Source organism: Oxyura jamaicensis, chromosome 4, assembly GCF_011077185.1.
Source record: "Oxyura jamaicensis isolate SHBP4307 breed ruddy duck chromosome 4, BPBGC_Ojam_1.0, whole genome shotgun sequence".
NCBI lineage: Eukaryota > Metazoa > Chordata > Aves > Anseriformes > Anatidae > Oxyura > Oxyura jamaicensis.
The window spans coordinates 77919824-77935705 of NC_048896.1; the positions used below are offsets into that span (position 1 = coordinate 77919824).

The following is a 15882-nucleotide window of genomic DNA, read 5'->3' on the forward strand; positions in this document are numbered from 1 at the left end:
CCTGGTTGTAGCATTGGTTCTATGTTTCTGCCAAGGGATCTAGAAGAGAGCCAGCGCACAGCACAGCCACATTACAGAAAGATGGCTGCTGCCTTTTCGACTCAGGCCTGGAAAATCATAAGAATTCAGAATGAAGAGGAACATGTTTGAGTTAATATTTCATTCTCAACTTGTGTCAAAGCAATTTACTTGTTCTCTCGCTGCTCCTCCTTTCTGTCCCCCTGCTGCTCAGTGGTGTTGTTTAAGGACAGAGCTTCCAGCCCTAACCCTGAATTACCTTCCTTTGGGGTTTCAAGCAAGAGGCTGGATGTTGCTTTAACATAGGGGGTTTTCTATTTTAATTTATTTTGGTTGGTAAAGAATATTCATCACTCATTTAATTCAGAAGGTATTTATTGATTCCCTTCTACTCATTTGGTATTTTCTGACATTTTATAACACTTGCTATTGATTTATACAAAATCCGTAGTCCAAACGTCCCAAGGAGTGCTTTATTCACTTGTCATTTGCTGTTTTTCTTAACTAATAAATTTAACAGCCGTGTACATCCAGTCTGTTAAGATCTCATGGCTCTACTTTCAAAGAGATGACAGTCTGGCACTAACAAATGAGTAATTCTTTCAGTCAGGAGCTTAGAAATTGCAAGATAGGCAAGACGGAGAAGCAAGCTCCTCCTCGAGTGGTTAGCAAGACAAAGCAACCTCCTCTACTCAAAGGACACTAAGGCTAAGGTAGGGAAAATATAGCTCTGCTTCAGTGTGTGGAACGTCACACATTGTGGTACTCTAATGGCAACTTTATTTATAGCTTGTCAACAGGTAATAAATTTAAGCGGCACATGCAGCAGTATATGTGCGAGCAGGTATGTCTACACTGCGTTGGTTGGCCGCGCTGTCAGCTTGCCAGGTGCTATAGTTAGTTCCGCAGAAGTACGGGAAGGTGGAGGGAAGTCATTAGGAGGGTGGTGTTCCAGCAGCTGCTTTCAGAAATCTCCACTCGGGGCACTCGCCTGAGCCCTACATCCAGAAGCGATCAGGGAATTTCCTAAGTCTTAGTCTCACCAAAAGTCAACAGGATTAGGCCTCCTTAGGCATTGCCAGTTTCTAAACAGTCTTTGAATTTGGGGGTTTGGAAATCCAACTACTCAGTATGAGCTTTGTGTGGCCTCAGATACACGGCAGAAGAAGCCCAAGTCCTTGGAGCTGGGGGAAGTGCAGAGCACTGAGCTCTTAGGAGGTGCCCAAACATCATCTTAGCTGCAGTGGGAAGGGATGGGCCGTGGCCATGAGGGTTGTGCTGCAGAGTACGTGGGGTTGTTGTTTAGGGGGACAAGCTGGCCGTAAGCTCCATCCAGGAATAAGCTGGTGTGGCACAGAGCCAGGGGAGGGAGATTCCTCAGCACACCATTAGGTGGGCAAGCTGATTGTCACCCTCTGCTCCTCCAGCAAGGCATGGCCATGGTGTGGTGATTTGTTTCAGCTGAAGGCGATTGCTTGGGCTAAAGTGAGATCACCTGCCCTCTGCAGGTTGCCTTCCTTCCTCTCTTGGTCACTGAAGGAGCTCAGGTATGTGTTAGGGCTCGGGTAGGATCCAGGTGTGTCTTAAAGCAGGTGAGATGCATATCATCAGCAGGAATTGTCCTTGCCTTGGTATGTTTGGGGTGCACCTTGCATGCAGCAAATGTGATAACAGGTCCCCAAGGACTGCACTTCTCTGTCTCTGGAAGGTTGATTCAAGCCTCGAAAAGGGAGCCAGTTCAATGGATAAGCAGCACTGTGTGAGTAGCTTTAATATAGACTGTGTATGAAATGGGATGGCTATGGCTTGGGTTTGGTTTGGGGAAAACATAAACTTTACCCTCAGTAACCCGTATGTAGTTAGAACTTAAAAAAAATATGTTTTCACGTGTTATTGTGCAGAGCTACTTCATCTGGGTTGTACTTGAAGACGTTTATAGGCTATTCTTCACTCTCCTAGAAAGCACTAGAGGGACCTTTTCAGGACAAAGCTCCTGCCTCCACGAATTAAGGTGCCAGCCGTGGGCCTGGCACTTAAAACATGCTATGTGCTGAAGACTTACAGTCTGAGAGGCAGAAAAGCATAGAGATGTTCTGCACTGAGAGATCCATTGGTAGCTTTGCTGATTCTTGCTGTTGTCCTCTGATGAGAAAACTCAGAAAAGAATGTTGCTGTGGGGCTGTGATGGGTGCAGGTGGCAGAACAACAAAGTTGTGGCAGGAATTTTATGCATACTAGGTACTAGACTTCGGTGGTTAATTCATGTGTAGCTGATAACAGAGATCAGAGCACTCAGTTTGGTTACGGGATAAGGGAATGAAAGGTGGGCATATCCTGGGCAGTGAGGGGAATGTGGAGCTTTGAGAGAAAAATGTTGAATTGTGATGGGCCTGTGCTGTGTCCCAGCTGACCTCACCACAGCTTTTGAAGATGGTAAAAACTGCTTCTGTTTGTCCTTGCCTTCCTCCAGAGTGCAGGTACATCCTCCTGACCACACCTCACGTGGGTAAAGCTGCTGGGCTCGGGCAGGGAGGCAGGTGACAGCTACATGAGCCTGAGAAGCCAGTCCTTACCCAGACACAGCGTCCGTGGTCCATGTCACAGTTCAAGCGGTCTGAAAAAACAGGATCTGATCGGGTAGCAAGTCACTAAACCTTCTGTTTCTCTCACTTTGTTTCTCACGCTGCTGGCAGTAATACGGTGGTATCACAGTAACAAAGCGTGGGTGTATTTTAAAAAAATTATCCTGTGTTTACAGCCAAAACCAATGCTCGTGACGGACTTCTGAAGCATCCTTGTTACCTTGTACTGATAAATCTGCTTTCACACTAGTATTTTTCTCACTATTGGGGATGAAATTGCAGCGAAAGCCTTTTAGACTCAGAGCTGTAATATCCAGAGATGTTTTGTTTAGAGTAGTGTAAAATCAAGTATGTTGTATGAACTTCAAGCAAGGTACACTTGAGCTGAGTACTGGATTATGGCAAATGATATATGGGGCTTCTTTAACTGTGTGGAGTTAGATTTGATTCTTAGCAAATAAGTGACAGATTCATATGTAGGGGAAAATTGAAGTTCTCATCTATATATTGTTTTTATTATGTTTTCTTTGCTTCAGGCTCAAACATATCAAAGACACTGTGGGTGAAAAAAAGTGGTTTGATTTCCATCAATAAATGTCTTCATATTCTTGCAGCTCACACAATTTGTGCTGTTTCATGGTTGTGAAAAAGACACGTGAAAGTCACGAAATAATTCATTGCAATCCAGAGCAGATTAGATTTGAAGCATTGCTAATATTTACAATTATCGCCAAGCCATTTCTGTGTGCTATCCGTCTCAGATTTAGAATTATGCTCCTGGCCCAGAAAGAATACGCCGGTATGTTGGTTCGCATCTGTCTTTGCCATATGCAGAGAGAGAAAAAGAATTCCTGCTGCTTCCTTTTTTTTTTTATTATTATTATTATTTTATTGTACCCCTCCAAAACCAGCCCAGCTGTTGCCTAGATGCTGTCTCCTGCAAATGACAAGACTCATAAAAGAGCTGATCTCATCTCAAGGATTTGGCATCATCGGTGTTAGATTTTGTTACCGTCAAGCTCGGGGAGGTACGGTTCGGTGCTGGCAACACAAGTGGCCTTTGGTCACCCGTCAGCCACAGTCAAATGCTGCCCGGCTGCTGGCAGTGCCCGCGAGCAGCGGCTCCGCTGGGTGCAGGAGGAGGCAGCAGGGGCAGCGACTTCGTGGTGCCTAGGCACGATGCTCCTGGTGCCTCTGGTCGTAAGCCAGGAGGGGTTTTATTTTTTTCTGTCTGGCCAAGAGAAGAGAATTGTGATCAGTACCCTCGTAACAAAACGGCCCTTTGTGTCTCTTTTGTTGCCAGCCTGCTGCGCCTCTTTGTGCCTGCGCAAGCATCTGGCTCCTTCCCTGTTTGTATTGGTTTACCTGGGCTAAAAATAAAATATCCATATGTGTGACGGAGCCGGGGCTCACGCGCGCTCCTGTTGTGTAACGTGGGTCCTAAAGTCAAACCGAATGTGCCAGAAGCTCCCCCTTGAAAGTCCCACCCGAGGTCCTGTGATTTGCCTGGCTGTGCTTAACAAGAAGGAGAAAGGGGCGAAAAAATACCGACAAGGAGGAGAAATTGCTGAAGGACAGGGTCTTATAATGTAGGAGCTTACACTGCTTGCCATTTGGCACATCTAGTTCTATCGCAGGGATGTTGTGGAAGCTGAGGAAGGCCCAAAATTTGTGAAAATGCGTATTTACAAAACCTGAGAAAAAAATGAAATGTTTCCAGCAACCTTAAAAATAAATGCAAGGGGAGCAGCTTGGCTTTGTATTTCAGCAGCCCTAGGCAGGGGTCTGCCTCTCACAGGGTTTCAGCCCAGTGAGGATGGCTGGGGGTCAGAAAATGAACATCTCCAGAAGCGAAAATGAATCCGCAGAATTTTGCATGCTTAGTTAGCGAGGATAGCGAATAAACAGCATGGGTAGTGAACAGCCAACACTGTTTGAAAAAAATATCTGGTACCAATAGTCATGATTTTTATGAATTTTAGAGATGTTGTCATATATAAATATTTTTTTTACAAGACAGTTCTTTCACTTAAAGACATGCCTAAAAATTCACCTTTTTATTTTTGTGTTGAAACAGTATTTCAGAGAAAATGGGCTTTGTTTGTTTTTTTTTCCTTGCAGCTGGCCAAAACCTCAAGTTTCTGAATGTAGTGAGCTCAGCGTTCTCAGCTGGTCTCTGATAAATGCTGTCCCCAAGCAGAGGGACAGAAGCACTCTGCTTTTTTTTCTTCGGTTTGGTTTAAAAAAAAAAAAAAAAAAAGGGGAAAAGCCAGACGATGTTTTAAGGAGTTGATGGGGAGACTGAAGTGTCTCTGGGAGGGATGAAAGATAGTTGTGCTGGGTTAAGGAGTGATGAAGAACGCAATAAAGCAAAGCTTGACGTGCTCGGGGTATGCGGCAGGCATCTTCAGGTGCGATGCACGGAGAGCAAGCTCAAGCAGTTGGCTTTTTTAAATGCCTGATAGGGACTAATTTTTCTGGTTTGGGGCTGAAATACTTGTGTCCTGCTGAACCCTTTTCTGCATTGCTGAGCCTGATCTCTGAAAGAGCTCAGCGGCGGGTATGGTAATGAGCCCATTTCTATCAAAATGGCCTGTATTATTATTCATGTTTATTGGCTGCAGAGCGGTTCGCGAAGCACTTTTCAAACAGATACGCTGAAATATTTTCTTTTAACCAGCCCCAGCAGCTATTTGTATTTCCTTTGCTTGAATCCACACCCCCGATGCAGCCTTAATTATAACGCCACCAAAGGAGACAATTATCACGCTGTACGGAATAACACTTTGGGGAAACGTGCGCGGAAATACTTGGGTTAGCATTACCAGCCCTGCCACGCTTCACCCGTAATTAGGGCTCTCGCACGGTGTCACCAGCCCTCTTTCATTACCCTGTGAACTCCCGGGCTGCAGCCAGGCGTTCGCTGGTCCGGTCAGAGCGGGTCAGGCGGTGGCCGCGCTTCCCCAAATCTTTTCGTGTGGGGATGCTCGGTGTCGACCCTTCCCTTCCCCTCCCTTCCCCTCGCCCCCCTCCTCCCATCCTGTGCTGTGACATTTTCTTCATGACAGCCTGTCTCCGAACTGCACTTGCTGCTGCCTTGGTAAAGGCTTACAAAGAGAGTGTAACAGCCAGTGGCCAATCGAGTTTGTGCAAGCGACATCAGCTATGGATGAAACATCCACCAGAGAGAATAAGGACTTAGAAGAAAACTGGATAAAAGGGCTGCGACGGGAAGCTAGCTGGCAGGTTAGTGATACAAAGACGTGTGCTTGCAGGTGGATTAAATCTAAGCACTTAAAATCTCTGAACTTTTTAACCGAAGCCTAGGTGAAATGTGTGTGTTTGTTTGTAGCAAAGCAGTGTCTGAGAGCATATTCCTGGGAGACCAGAGATCATTATGTTCGTATTTTCTTGGAAAGAGCAGTTGTAGGATTCCGAATCGTAGGAGAGGCAAATAGAGTTTTATAAATCTGTAGGTGTTACGAAATGTACACTTGCTTAATAAAGGTCCTTGCAATAACAAGTTGCAGGTGCATGCTGAAATATCAAAGGAAATCCGTGGCTGGTGTCCGCATATATGCAAGTTTATTCCATTAAAAAATATAATACAACACCTGTCATCCTGTTACTTAATTGTGGCATACTGACTGTAACAGGGGGTTTCTTTTAGCCTCTTTTAATGAGGCAGCATCTTTAAATGCACGATGCCTGTTTTCTTTATTCTACTGGACTCACAATAGATGCGTATGCAATTCAATCCGAAGGCAGGCAGTTTTCATTAAAGTGTGCAAAGCAATAATGTTTACATTATGCAGTACCTTTCTGGAGTTAGCAGAATTAGATACCATTTCAGACCTGCTAAGCCCCACTGAGTGGTTGTGATTGCTCTTTACATTACATCCTAAGCATCGTCTATGCACTTTTTTCTGCTCTATTGCATTTTAATTAGTCAATCAACAATATTCAAGAGATGTGTCACCAAGTTATTTCTTTTTTTCCCCCTTGCTGCTTCTTACAAGGGATTTTTAAAGAAGATTATTATTATTATTTTGGTGATGCCATTATACAAAATTCAGATAAAGTGGGAGCTTGATTTGTTCCTATCAGGTGAAGCTGCGCGAGAGTCCCAGCTTGGTAAGAGTTACTGCAGCAGTCTAAATGCTACAATGCATGTTCCCTTCTCCCAGAAGGAAATTTGTTTTAGTTTGATCCCCTCCCCTTAACTTCACTCTAGAGCAGGAGATGCAAGTCTGTTTTCAGAGGAACGTGATGCTCCATGTCATGCTGTTTGTGGAGTTTGTTGTGGTGGCTCCTTGATCACCTGTCGGTATCACAAATGAAATGCAAAATTGGGATGTTGTGCATCCAGAAGACAAGTGACCCATCCTGTCTGAGTCCCCATGGAAGCAGGAGTGTGGCCCAGGCTGCTGGGACAGCAGGTGGATGTGCCAGCGTGCAGAGGAGGTGCTCACCCTGCAGAGGCGCCCAGGGAGACCACCACGGCCCTGAAGAGTTGAACTCAACAAGTGGGTGAAGGAAGTGAGGGAAAGGCAGGAGGAGAGTTGGGGCTGTGGAGGCACCTACAGCTAGTCAGGACACCCAATTAAGTGACCGGGAGATCTGTTGGCTTCTCTGATTTGTGCTATTTCTACTGGGTCAGATGGGCAAACAGTGAGCTTAGAAAACGGGGCAGTGGTTTTCCTGTAGTATCTGGCTGGAGAGCCTGGGAGGGAGGGAGAGAAGAAATCCCACATGCTCTAGGTGCTGCACCTAGAGCCCTGAGATGCATAGTGTGGGACCTGATCCCTGAGGAGACAGCTGCCTTGGTACCCCTGTGTGTGTGCACTGCTGTTTGGCTCCTTCCCAAAGAGCATTTCTGTTTGTCTGCCTCCCTCCTGGCTGAAGGAAGGGGATGGTGGCTGTAGATGCTGATGTGGATGTTACATCTGAGTGAGGTTTTCAGAGAAGCCCCTGGGAAGGGGTTATCCAGTTCTCATTCAAATTGTAACTCATCCCATATTTCTTCATTCTGCAAGGTCTTTAGAAATCCCAGGATAGGGCACAGTATCAATCTTGAAAGGAACTGATTTTGAGTGAGCACCACAGAGCCAGAGCTCCTCTTCAGCCCTATCTGCTGGGGAGCTCCAAGGTGATGGCGTACATCCTTTATTCTTAAATGGGCCAAGTTTTTTTAGAGCTAGGCCCTTATATCCATATTTAGTCTCCTAAATAGCTGTCCTGATTTTCAGAAGTGCTGAGTATCCCGGGAAGCCAGCAGCCATTTCAGCTTCCTTGTGCCTCAACGTATGAGGCGTGCCTCAGGCTGCGTGGTGGTGGGCACCTGCAGTGTTGGGCTGGGACGGGGCTGGAGGGGGCTTGGTGGCAGCTGGGGGCTGTGATAGCTCCGAGCTGCCTTTGGGAGCAGTGTCCCACTTGTCAGCACCCCTCCTTGGGCACAGCCATGGCTCTCCCCTGCTTCACAGCTCCAGGCACCTGCTGGATGTGGTCGGCTGGCCAGGGGACGTGGTGACCGCTTGTGGCAGGCAGGGGGTCGTGTGGTGGGTGTGTGGTCCTGGTGCTGTACTGCCAGTGTGGAGGAACACGAAGAGGAGGATGAGGTGGAGGTGGAGGCCAGTTGTGTGAGTCTCCCTGGTGTAGTGAGAGACGTGAGAATTCTGACTTAGCACTTGCAAAAATCAGGCCACTTATTTAGCAGGCTAAATATAGGTTAGGCAGCCTCGCTCGAGTATCCTGCTTTAAAAAATTCTGGTGATAGTCATCTTCTATCCTACCTTTCAGCCAGCGCACTCCTCGCACTGTGAAAGGTCTGTGCAGTAGCCACATGCACATGAATAAACATCAGCTTGCAAGCAAAAGAGGAAAGCAGCTTACAGTATTTCTTTCGGGGGATATACAGTTTGGAAAATGCAATGCACTCTATCTCCAAAAGGAGTGATTTTTCTATTAGGTAAAAAACCACCACCAACAACAAATAAACAACAACAACAAAAAACACAACACAACAAAAAAGAGAACAGTGCTGAAATTACAATTCTGCCTTTATCACCTAACTTTAACTTTTTGTCTTCTGCCATTTTCATCATCCCGGACTTTGCTGTATTGGAGTATATCTATTTTTGATTTTTCATGGGGAAAGGTGGGCTTTCTTGCTCATGTTAGCAGACCTTCAGAACAGGTTTTCAAAACCTTGTATAATCCCTTTTCCTGATGTTTCCTTGGGAACAGCTTCTGACATCCTACAGATCTATAGCTGTCACAAAGCTGGCACAGTTTTACCATAGGCCAGTCACACATTTGGGTGACCACAGCTACACAAAGACTAAAGGTTAAGAAATCTATATGGGCGTGGATGTCAATATTTAAAGAAAAAAGTGCTGCATATTTATAGGGGCAAATGGATTTGACTTCATATTTACACATCGAGGGAAATTTGTGCACTGAGAGATGCTAGAGTAACTCCTGTTGACTTAAGTGGGAATTTTGTTCCCATAAATGAGAGCAAAAGGTAGTCCAAAATGTTCTTAGAAAGGAGCAGTACGCTGATCCCAGCAGCTTACTGGAGAATCCCTCTGCTGACATATTGAGATCTTGAAAGCCACAATTTTCCTTCTAATTGATGGCTCAATCAGAGGACAGTCTCCGTCTCAAGCTTACTTTGAGCTTTGTCCTTGATTTGCTGAGTTACCGTGTAGCCTAAAACATAATGTCTGTACTGGTGAGGGAGGGGTATGGGGCAAGAAATGCTTAAGCCATTCCGGAATAGTTTGGGATCTTTTACCAAGACAGGCATGCAGTTGATGAAAAATAGGCATTTTGTCAGAGCCTTCAGCAGTTTGATGATGGTTTCCTACAGGATAATAAAAGCAGACATGTCTTGCCATTTTCATTTAATTTTGAGTTCTCATATGCATTTGTGGGGAGTGGGAGCAGTCTGGCACAAATGAGACCTTACCCGGCTTCAGTAAAGCTGGAAACACAGCAATACCCGGAATAAAGTGCAGGAAACCCAGTAACATACCTTCTCCTTCACAGTATGGTCCCGTTGAGTCCATATTAATTCAAAAAGAGCACTGAGTAATCACTCTAATGTGTGGGCAGGCATGTATCCATACATCTGTGTGTGCATGTAAATACACATCTTCAAAATATGGTAGTACTGACAATTAGATATTTTGGAGAGGGGAGATACTGCAATTCCTGCCTGAAGTAGCATATACAAATTTTGTATTATTTCCTGTATAGATGAGCCATTTTTAAACCTTGTAAAATGGTAAGTTTCTAATTTAATAGGTACTTAGCTCTCTACTGAACAACTAGTAAACAAGTCTACTAAAACAATTAGAAGTTTTATGCTAGATTTGCTTTAAAAAAATGTTTTTCAACTCATCACAGTGCTGAAGACACTGTCCTGTGTTGGTGATAGCCAAACAGGGCTATTAAACACCTGGTGATCCAGGCATGGACTATAATCTGCTACTTCTTGTATTATTCCTCCTGTCTTCCGTGTACTTCCCCACAGTACTGGATTCGAAAATACTGGAAAATTTGATTTTGCCACCCACAGCATGCAAGAGTCAGGTGTAATATAGCCAACAGCACCGTTGTACTGTGTTTACTGTGAACGACGAATCTGTTCCAATAGTGAAGTTGACGAAGCTTTCGTCTTCTGTTCCCCCCCTCCCATTTATTTATTTTTGGCATGGAGGAGGAATACTCAATTTTGTTACATTAGATAACTTTTTAAATTATTATTATTCTTCCCCTGAGTATTGCATTTTCAATACAGTTCTCATAAAAAGATCAGTCGCTGGATTAGTTTTTAATCTCGTAAGCATATTTTAGGTAGTATTTAAGGTATAGCAATTGCCTGTGGGGCTCCATGGCCAAGTCCCACACATGTGGACCCTCTAGCTGGGCTTCTGTTCTTGGTGGTGGATGCTCTCGGAGGAGGTCCTGGAGGCTCTTTGTGGCAAAGAGCTAGAAGAAACGTGGCTTCACAAAATGATTGGCAACTGAACAGAGGCATCTCAGGACTGGAAGTTCTCCATCGGTTCTGTCTACAGTTGCTTTTTATTTGATTTCATAGCTTTAATGGTGCTTCAAGTTGTGATACTAGCATAGGAAACTATTACCTGGGAGTATCTGGGAGTTCAAACGCAGCTTATTCATAGCGTGGAGGCTGTCAATGAAGGGCAGTGAAGTTAAGCTTTGGGGTCTGTGGGCTGCAGTGCCAGCATTCAGCCTCCCGTGATGCCGTCTGTGCGCTTCCTGACCTTTGCTCAAGTCACGATGTTGGTTGGGGCACTTGCAGCAGTGCCGTTGGGGAGGGAGGGAAGCGACGCTCCCGCTCCACGGTGCTGCCAGTGGTTAATCCGCCCTTGGGGTGCAGGGTTAGGCACTGTACCGCCAGGACAGGGTGATTCACCGTGTTTTCATCACGCCTGAGGAAATGTTCTCTCCTTGATGCTTCTCATCGAGTGCACCGAAAGGGGAACATAACCTCGCGGTACGAGACAGTGTCAGTCTTTCTGAAAGCCAGGATCAGTCACGTACCAGTACGAAGAGAGTCATGGATGCACCAGGATAGTATGAGGTGTCTTTTTGATAATAAAATGCCTAATTAGTGTAAAGAGAAATAGGACCAATGTGTGATGTTGTATGGACTGTAGTTTTAGAAATCAAACGCCTGAAGACTAAACCGAGGGAGAGGTTCTCCGAAGCTCAGTTATTTAATACCCTGTGAAATGCACTGTGCATGCTGTGCTTAGCTAGCTATTGCTCAGTACTTTAAGCCTGTTCATAACCATTCACAGCACTTAAGATCTAAAGATACACTCATCCTTTGATAGGACAAGGTCAATTATTCTCAATTTATTGCCAGTACCAAAGTGTTTATGCAGTTTTATTTATAAGCCGGGTTTATGTTTTTCTAACATTAAAGACATTTGATAGTAAAAAAGGGCATTTCATTTGAAGATTACTTGTTCTGTGACATATTTATATAAAAAAATGTGCATGTATGAATTCATATAAATGATATAAGCGCTATCTTTTTCTTTCCCCAGGACACCTTTTAGCTTCTTTTTAACTTGATAAATGCCTGTTGTGCTATCCTGAGTTACGTATGTGAAGCAGATATCTGCGTTTGAGAATAACGTTATTTGACTAGCTGTCCTATTTCAGTTGGAACTTGCTTTTTGGTCTTGTGGTCATTCAGGCTTTGAGTTTCTTCACTATGCTGCTAGAATGAGCATCCCAAACCTTTTTTAATGCTTTCGTACTTTGATACCAGTACTGGTTCATCACAATCCACAGAAGGGCAGCTCCAATTCTTCACATCCCGTAAAGATATGAGTAAGTTCTTCCTTGGGTAATGAAACACTTAAGCACGTGCCTAAGAGAACCCTGTGTTGACTGCCTGGCCTGACAGAAATGAGCTACTGGTTTGCCGATGGAAACCTGTGGGTTCCCTCGCTCCTACTCTGCTCGAGTTTGCATCCTGTACCTGCTCAGCAACTCAAACTTTTTTTTTTTTTTTTGGCAAATGGTTTATTTGACAACAGACAAAAATAATCATACAACATTTCTGACTATGCTGTTTGAGCCACTTAGAGAGCTATTTGCATAATGGGAAAAATTCTTTGTTGAATAAAGAAAAGGGTAGAGATTGCCAGAGCTCATCTGATAAGTGTTTTCAATATGAGCTCGGCTCTAAGTGTTTATGGAGATGCTGGGCATCACTATTTGGATGTTGGCTTACAAGATCATTTCTCTTCCTCCATTTATTATTCTCTCAAAATCTTGAAGGGAACGTCTGAATAAAGAAGGTATTGCTCAAGCCCAAATGTTTTAGACTTAACCCAGTTTACTAACCACAATTAATATAATGGTTAATATAATGTAACCGCCTCCCTCATGTTATCACAGCTTAAATATGCCCCAAAGGAACAGGTAGCTGGCGCCTTAAAGAAGTGTCCACCCATCTGTTCCCAGCAGAGCTCAGCCTGTGGACATCTCTTTGCTAATTCAGCCCCTTACTTGCATGGAAAATTACTCATGGGTGTGCTTGAAAGAGCTATCAAATGAAAAAAACATATTTTTAGTTGTGTGACTGATCTTTAAAATACGTTCCTACATACTTCAGGTGGGGCTATATGTGGCCAGCATGCATCTCAAAGTTCACGGAACTTCTGGAATTCAGACACGTTCTTACCAAAAATGTGCTGTTGTTGACTTCCTTGATGACTTTAATTGCAGGACAGAAGGCCTTCAACATTTTAAATAGCTGGCAGAAGGATCTGTTCCCAAGCCTTTCCCTCTAGCTAAACCTGTGATGTGTCGACCGAGTCTCCAGGACACAGACAGTACTGTACTTTTGACCTTTTACCATATTTTTCTGCAGAATGAGCTGGATTTTGCTTCTTGGCAAAATAACTGTGGAAAGCTGGAAAATCCAAATGAGCTGATACATCTTTTGTTAGAGCTGGTTTATTACCAAGCATTCTCTTTTTTTTTTTTTTTTTTTTTGACATTTTTAATGCTGGCACAATTGTATATTGTTTCTGTTTGTTTTTTTTTTTATGGTAAAGTCATCAAATAGTACAGCTTTTTATATCTTGATTTAGAATTCATTCCAAAATATTGTAGTGAAGGAGATGATACTTCACATTTCACACATTTTGCTTTTTTTTTTTTTAACGTGGAATTATAAATATTTGGGAAAATCGATTTTTTTTTCAACTAACAATGTGAGTTATAGGAACTGATAAATGTGAGATTAATGGCTAAGAAAGCAGTCATTTCAGATGGATAATTTAGATTTTTATCATTTATTAATCATAAAAAGTAAACCTGCTGTATAACTAATTTTAGTTTTATCAAGAAGATGAATTGTTCCAGCTAATGAATGTATAGATATTCTATGCCAAAGGCATTCGTAGGAATCTGTTAATCATTTAACTGTGTCATGGCATATGCTTTGTCTTCATAAACCAATTAAAACACATAACTTCCTCCACTGAAATGTGTGTTGGTCTTCAGTGCCTACAGCAAATTAGAACAGCATTTGTCTTAAAATACGCTTCCGTATTGCAGATATGAAAACTTAATGGGGATAGTATCTTCAGGTAGGGAGCACTGCGAGGCTGTCTTACTGCTCTCCTGTGCAGGTGTTCCAGGGAGCTGATCCCACCAATACTAAGTGTACTCAGGAGTACTTTCCTGCTGAGATTCATGTCCGGGCTGGGCATAAACAGATGGAAGCGTGGCTTAAATCCACAACTGTTCTGCTGGAGAAGGCCTTGGTCAGGGACAAACAGCAGCGGTTGTTTGGAGCCAGTCCAGGAGCTCAGCTTTGACCTGGGGGTGGTCGTCACGATTTCAAGGGAGAGATGACTTCTTATTTTGGGGAATGAACAGTAGCGATGGGAGGAGGAAAAGCACTTTGTGGGAAGGTGTTCCCTGCTGGTGCTTTCGAGGAGGGGGAATGAAGCCATAAAACCCAGTGTGCTTTTCTGCATCCTCCCATGGGCAGCCTGAGCTGTGCTTTCAGTGCGTCTCGGGTCCCTACGCATCAAGCAGAACTCCCCCTTCCATTTAAAATTTCTGGGACAGGGACTATGTGTTACTTAATACCCGAGTAAGAAATTTCCTTCCTCAGACTCACTCTTGGCAAGGCTTTAGAGATGCTGCTGTAATGCAAAGAGCAACACTGATTGCTGCCGGAGATTTTCCTGCAGACGGCATGTGCAGCTGAACCAAAGCTAGAGGTTAGAGGGTAATAATTGCACTCACAGCTATTTTTAGCCCATCCTAGAAGAGACAGATTTTTTTTAAAAAATGGATTTTTATATTTAAGGAAATTACAGCTTTCTGGAAAAACTTCAGAGCTGTGACAGAAAATGAGAGTCGCTGGGGTGTTTAAGTTTGGGGGCTGTATTTCTGAATTCTGGTTCTTCACAGCTGTTCGGTTTGTCTTGCTTTTTCCTCCCAGTAAGGTGAATAAAGGGGAAGTGTGAATGTGTTTAGGTTTTATTCACAGCATTGTAATAATGTCAAAGCAAATACAGATAGAGACAGACAGCTGGCAATGGAGAAATCAAAAGACAGCAGACGCTCAGATAGCCAGCTCCAGCTAATCCAACCTGAAACCACGTTTTGTTTGGCTGGTTAACAACCTATATGTTGCTGTGCCACCTATGCTGTGTTATTTTATTTATATCTTTAATACATTATCTGTAGGCGATATTATGGGTGAAGCACTGTTGTTAAAAGAGAAGGAAAAATTATAGTTATTGCTATAATAAACAGCTTGAGAATATCTTTTTAAGAAGATTGCAGTAATACAAAAGGAAATAGCATTAGATTGCAACATCAATTATTTAGAGCAACGTTGTTATATTCATTTTTTACCCTATTTCTTCCCTCGGAGATAAAGTTCCTGTCTTTCGAGAGAAAGGCTTTTGGAGCCACAAAATGCCTGCTTGGGTCAAAAGTCCACAGCTTGCCACTGAACCAGTTCCTGGGCCTAAGTGGGAGCGTGTCCTTGGCTCTGCTTCTCCGGGGGTGCCGGCAAGGGGAGCACCCGAGCGCGCCCAGCACCGCTCTCGCGCGGCTCCACTCGAAGGGAAGGGTGCAGTCGGCCTTAGGTTTTCTGGGACTTTGAGGAAAATAGTAATTTTAGGCCATCTTGCCCTAGTTTTAGCAGGCTTCTGGGAATAAGAAAGGGAAAATGGATCTTTGTAAAGACTTAAAGAATGTTGCGGAGAGGGAGGGGGTGAAATCAGGTCCTTATGGAGCAGTGAACCTGGTTTATAAATGGAGTGAGGAAATGTAAGTCATTGTACACTTCTAAATTTGGGGCTTTTGTATGGATATTACTTACTTAACCAAAGACAGAAACCTTTCCTGAAAAAGAACACGCAATTGTGCCAGGGAGGTAGGCTCGTTTGGGTTTTATTGGAAGCTAAGGCAAAGGCAGTAAGTAATCCAAAAGAATAAAGCATCTTCTCTTCCCTTTTTTTTTTTTGTTTCTTCTAAATTCTGCCCACATATTAGAATTACTTTGATGAAATAAAGCCCCTTGTCCATAGGACGTACTAGTAAGCATGCAGGCTGAGAACATTGCATTTCTTGGTTATATTAATGTTTGGAAACAATGCTATGAACAATGCACTCAGCAATCATTTTCTCAGTGCAAGTAAAATCTTCAGTTGCACAAACCTCGTAAAAATAAATGATATTTTATATAAATGCTGAGTGA

General features: G+C 43.6%; 1 protein-coding gene and 1 long non-coding RNA gene across 3 annotated transcripts in view; both read left to right on the plus strand.

Moving 5' to 3' along the window:
- Positions 1–15882, plus strand: part of PPARGC1A (PPARG coactivator 1 alpha) — a 361421-nt gene that overhangs the window by 184441 nt on the left and 161098 nt on the right. Inside the window, exon 1 of one of the 2 annotated variants that reach the window (XM_035324744.1) lies at positions 1756–1777. The exons of the other annotated variant lie outside the window; for it this stretch is intronic. Coding sequence (XP_035180635.1) covers positions 1760–1777 — 18 coding nt within the window. The 5' untranslated portion in view covers positions 1756–1759. Of the gene's footprint in view, positions 1–1755; positions 1778–15882 lie in introns of those variants that run through there. 2 annotated transcript variants of the gene reach the window in all.
- LOC118166131 lies at positions 11904–13644 on the plus strand. The gene is made up of 2 exons (XR_004750361.1): positions 11904–11975; positions 12766–13644. It is a non-coding gene; the product is annotated as an uncharacterized LOC118166131 (long non-coding RNA).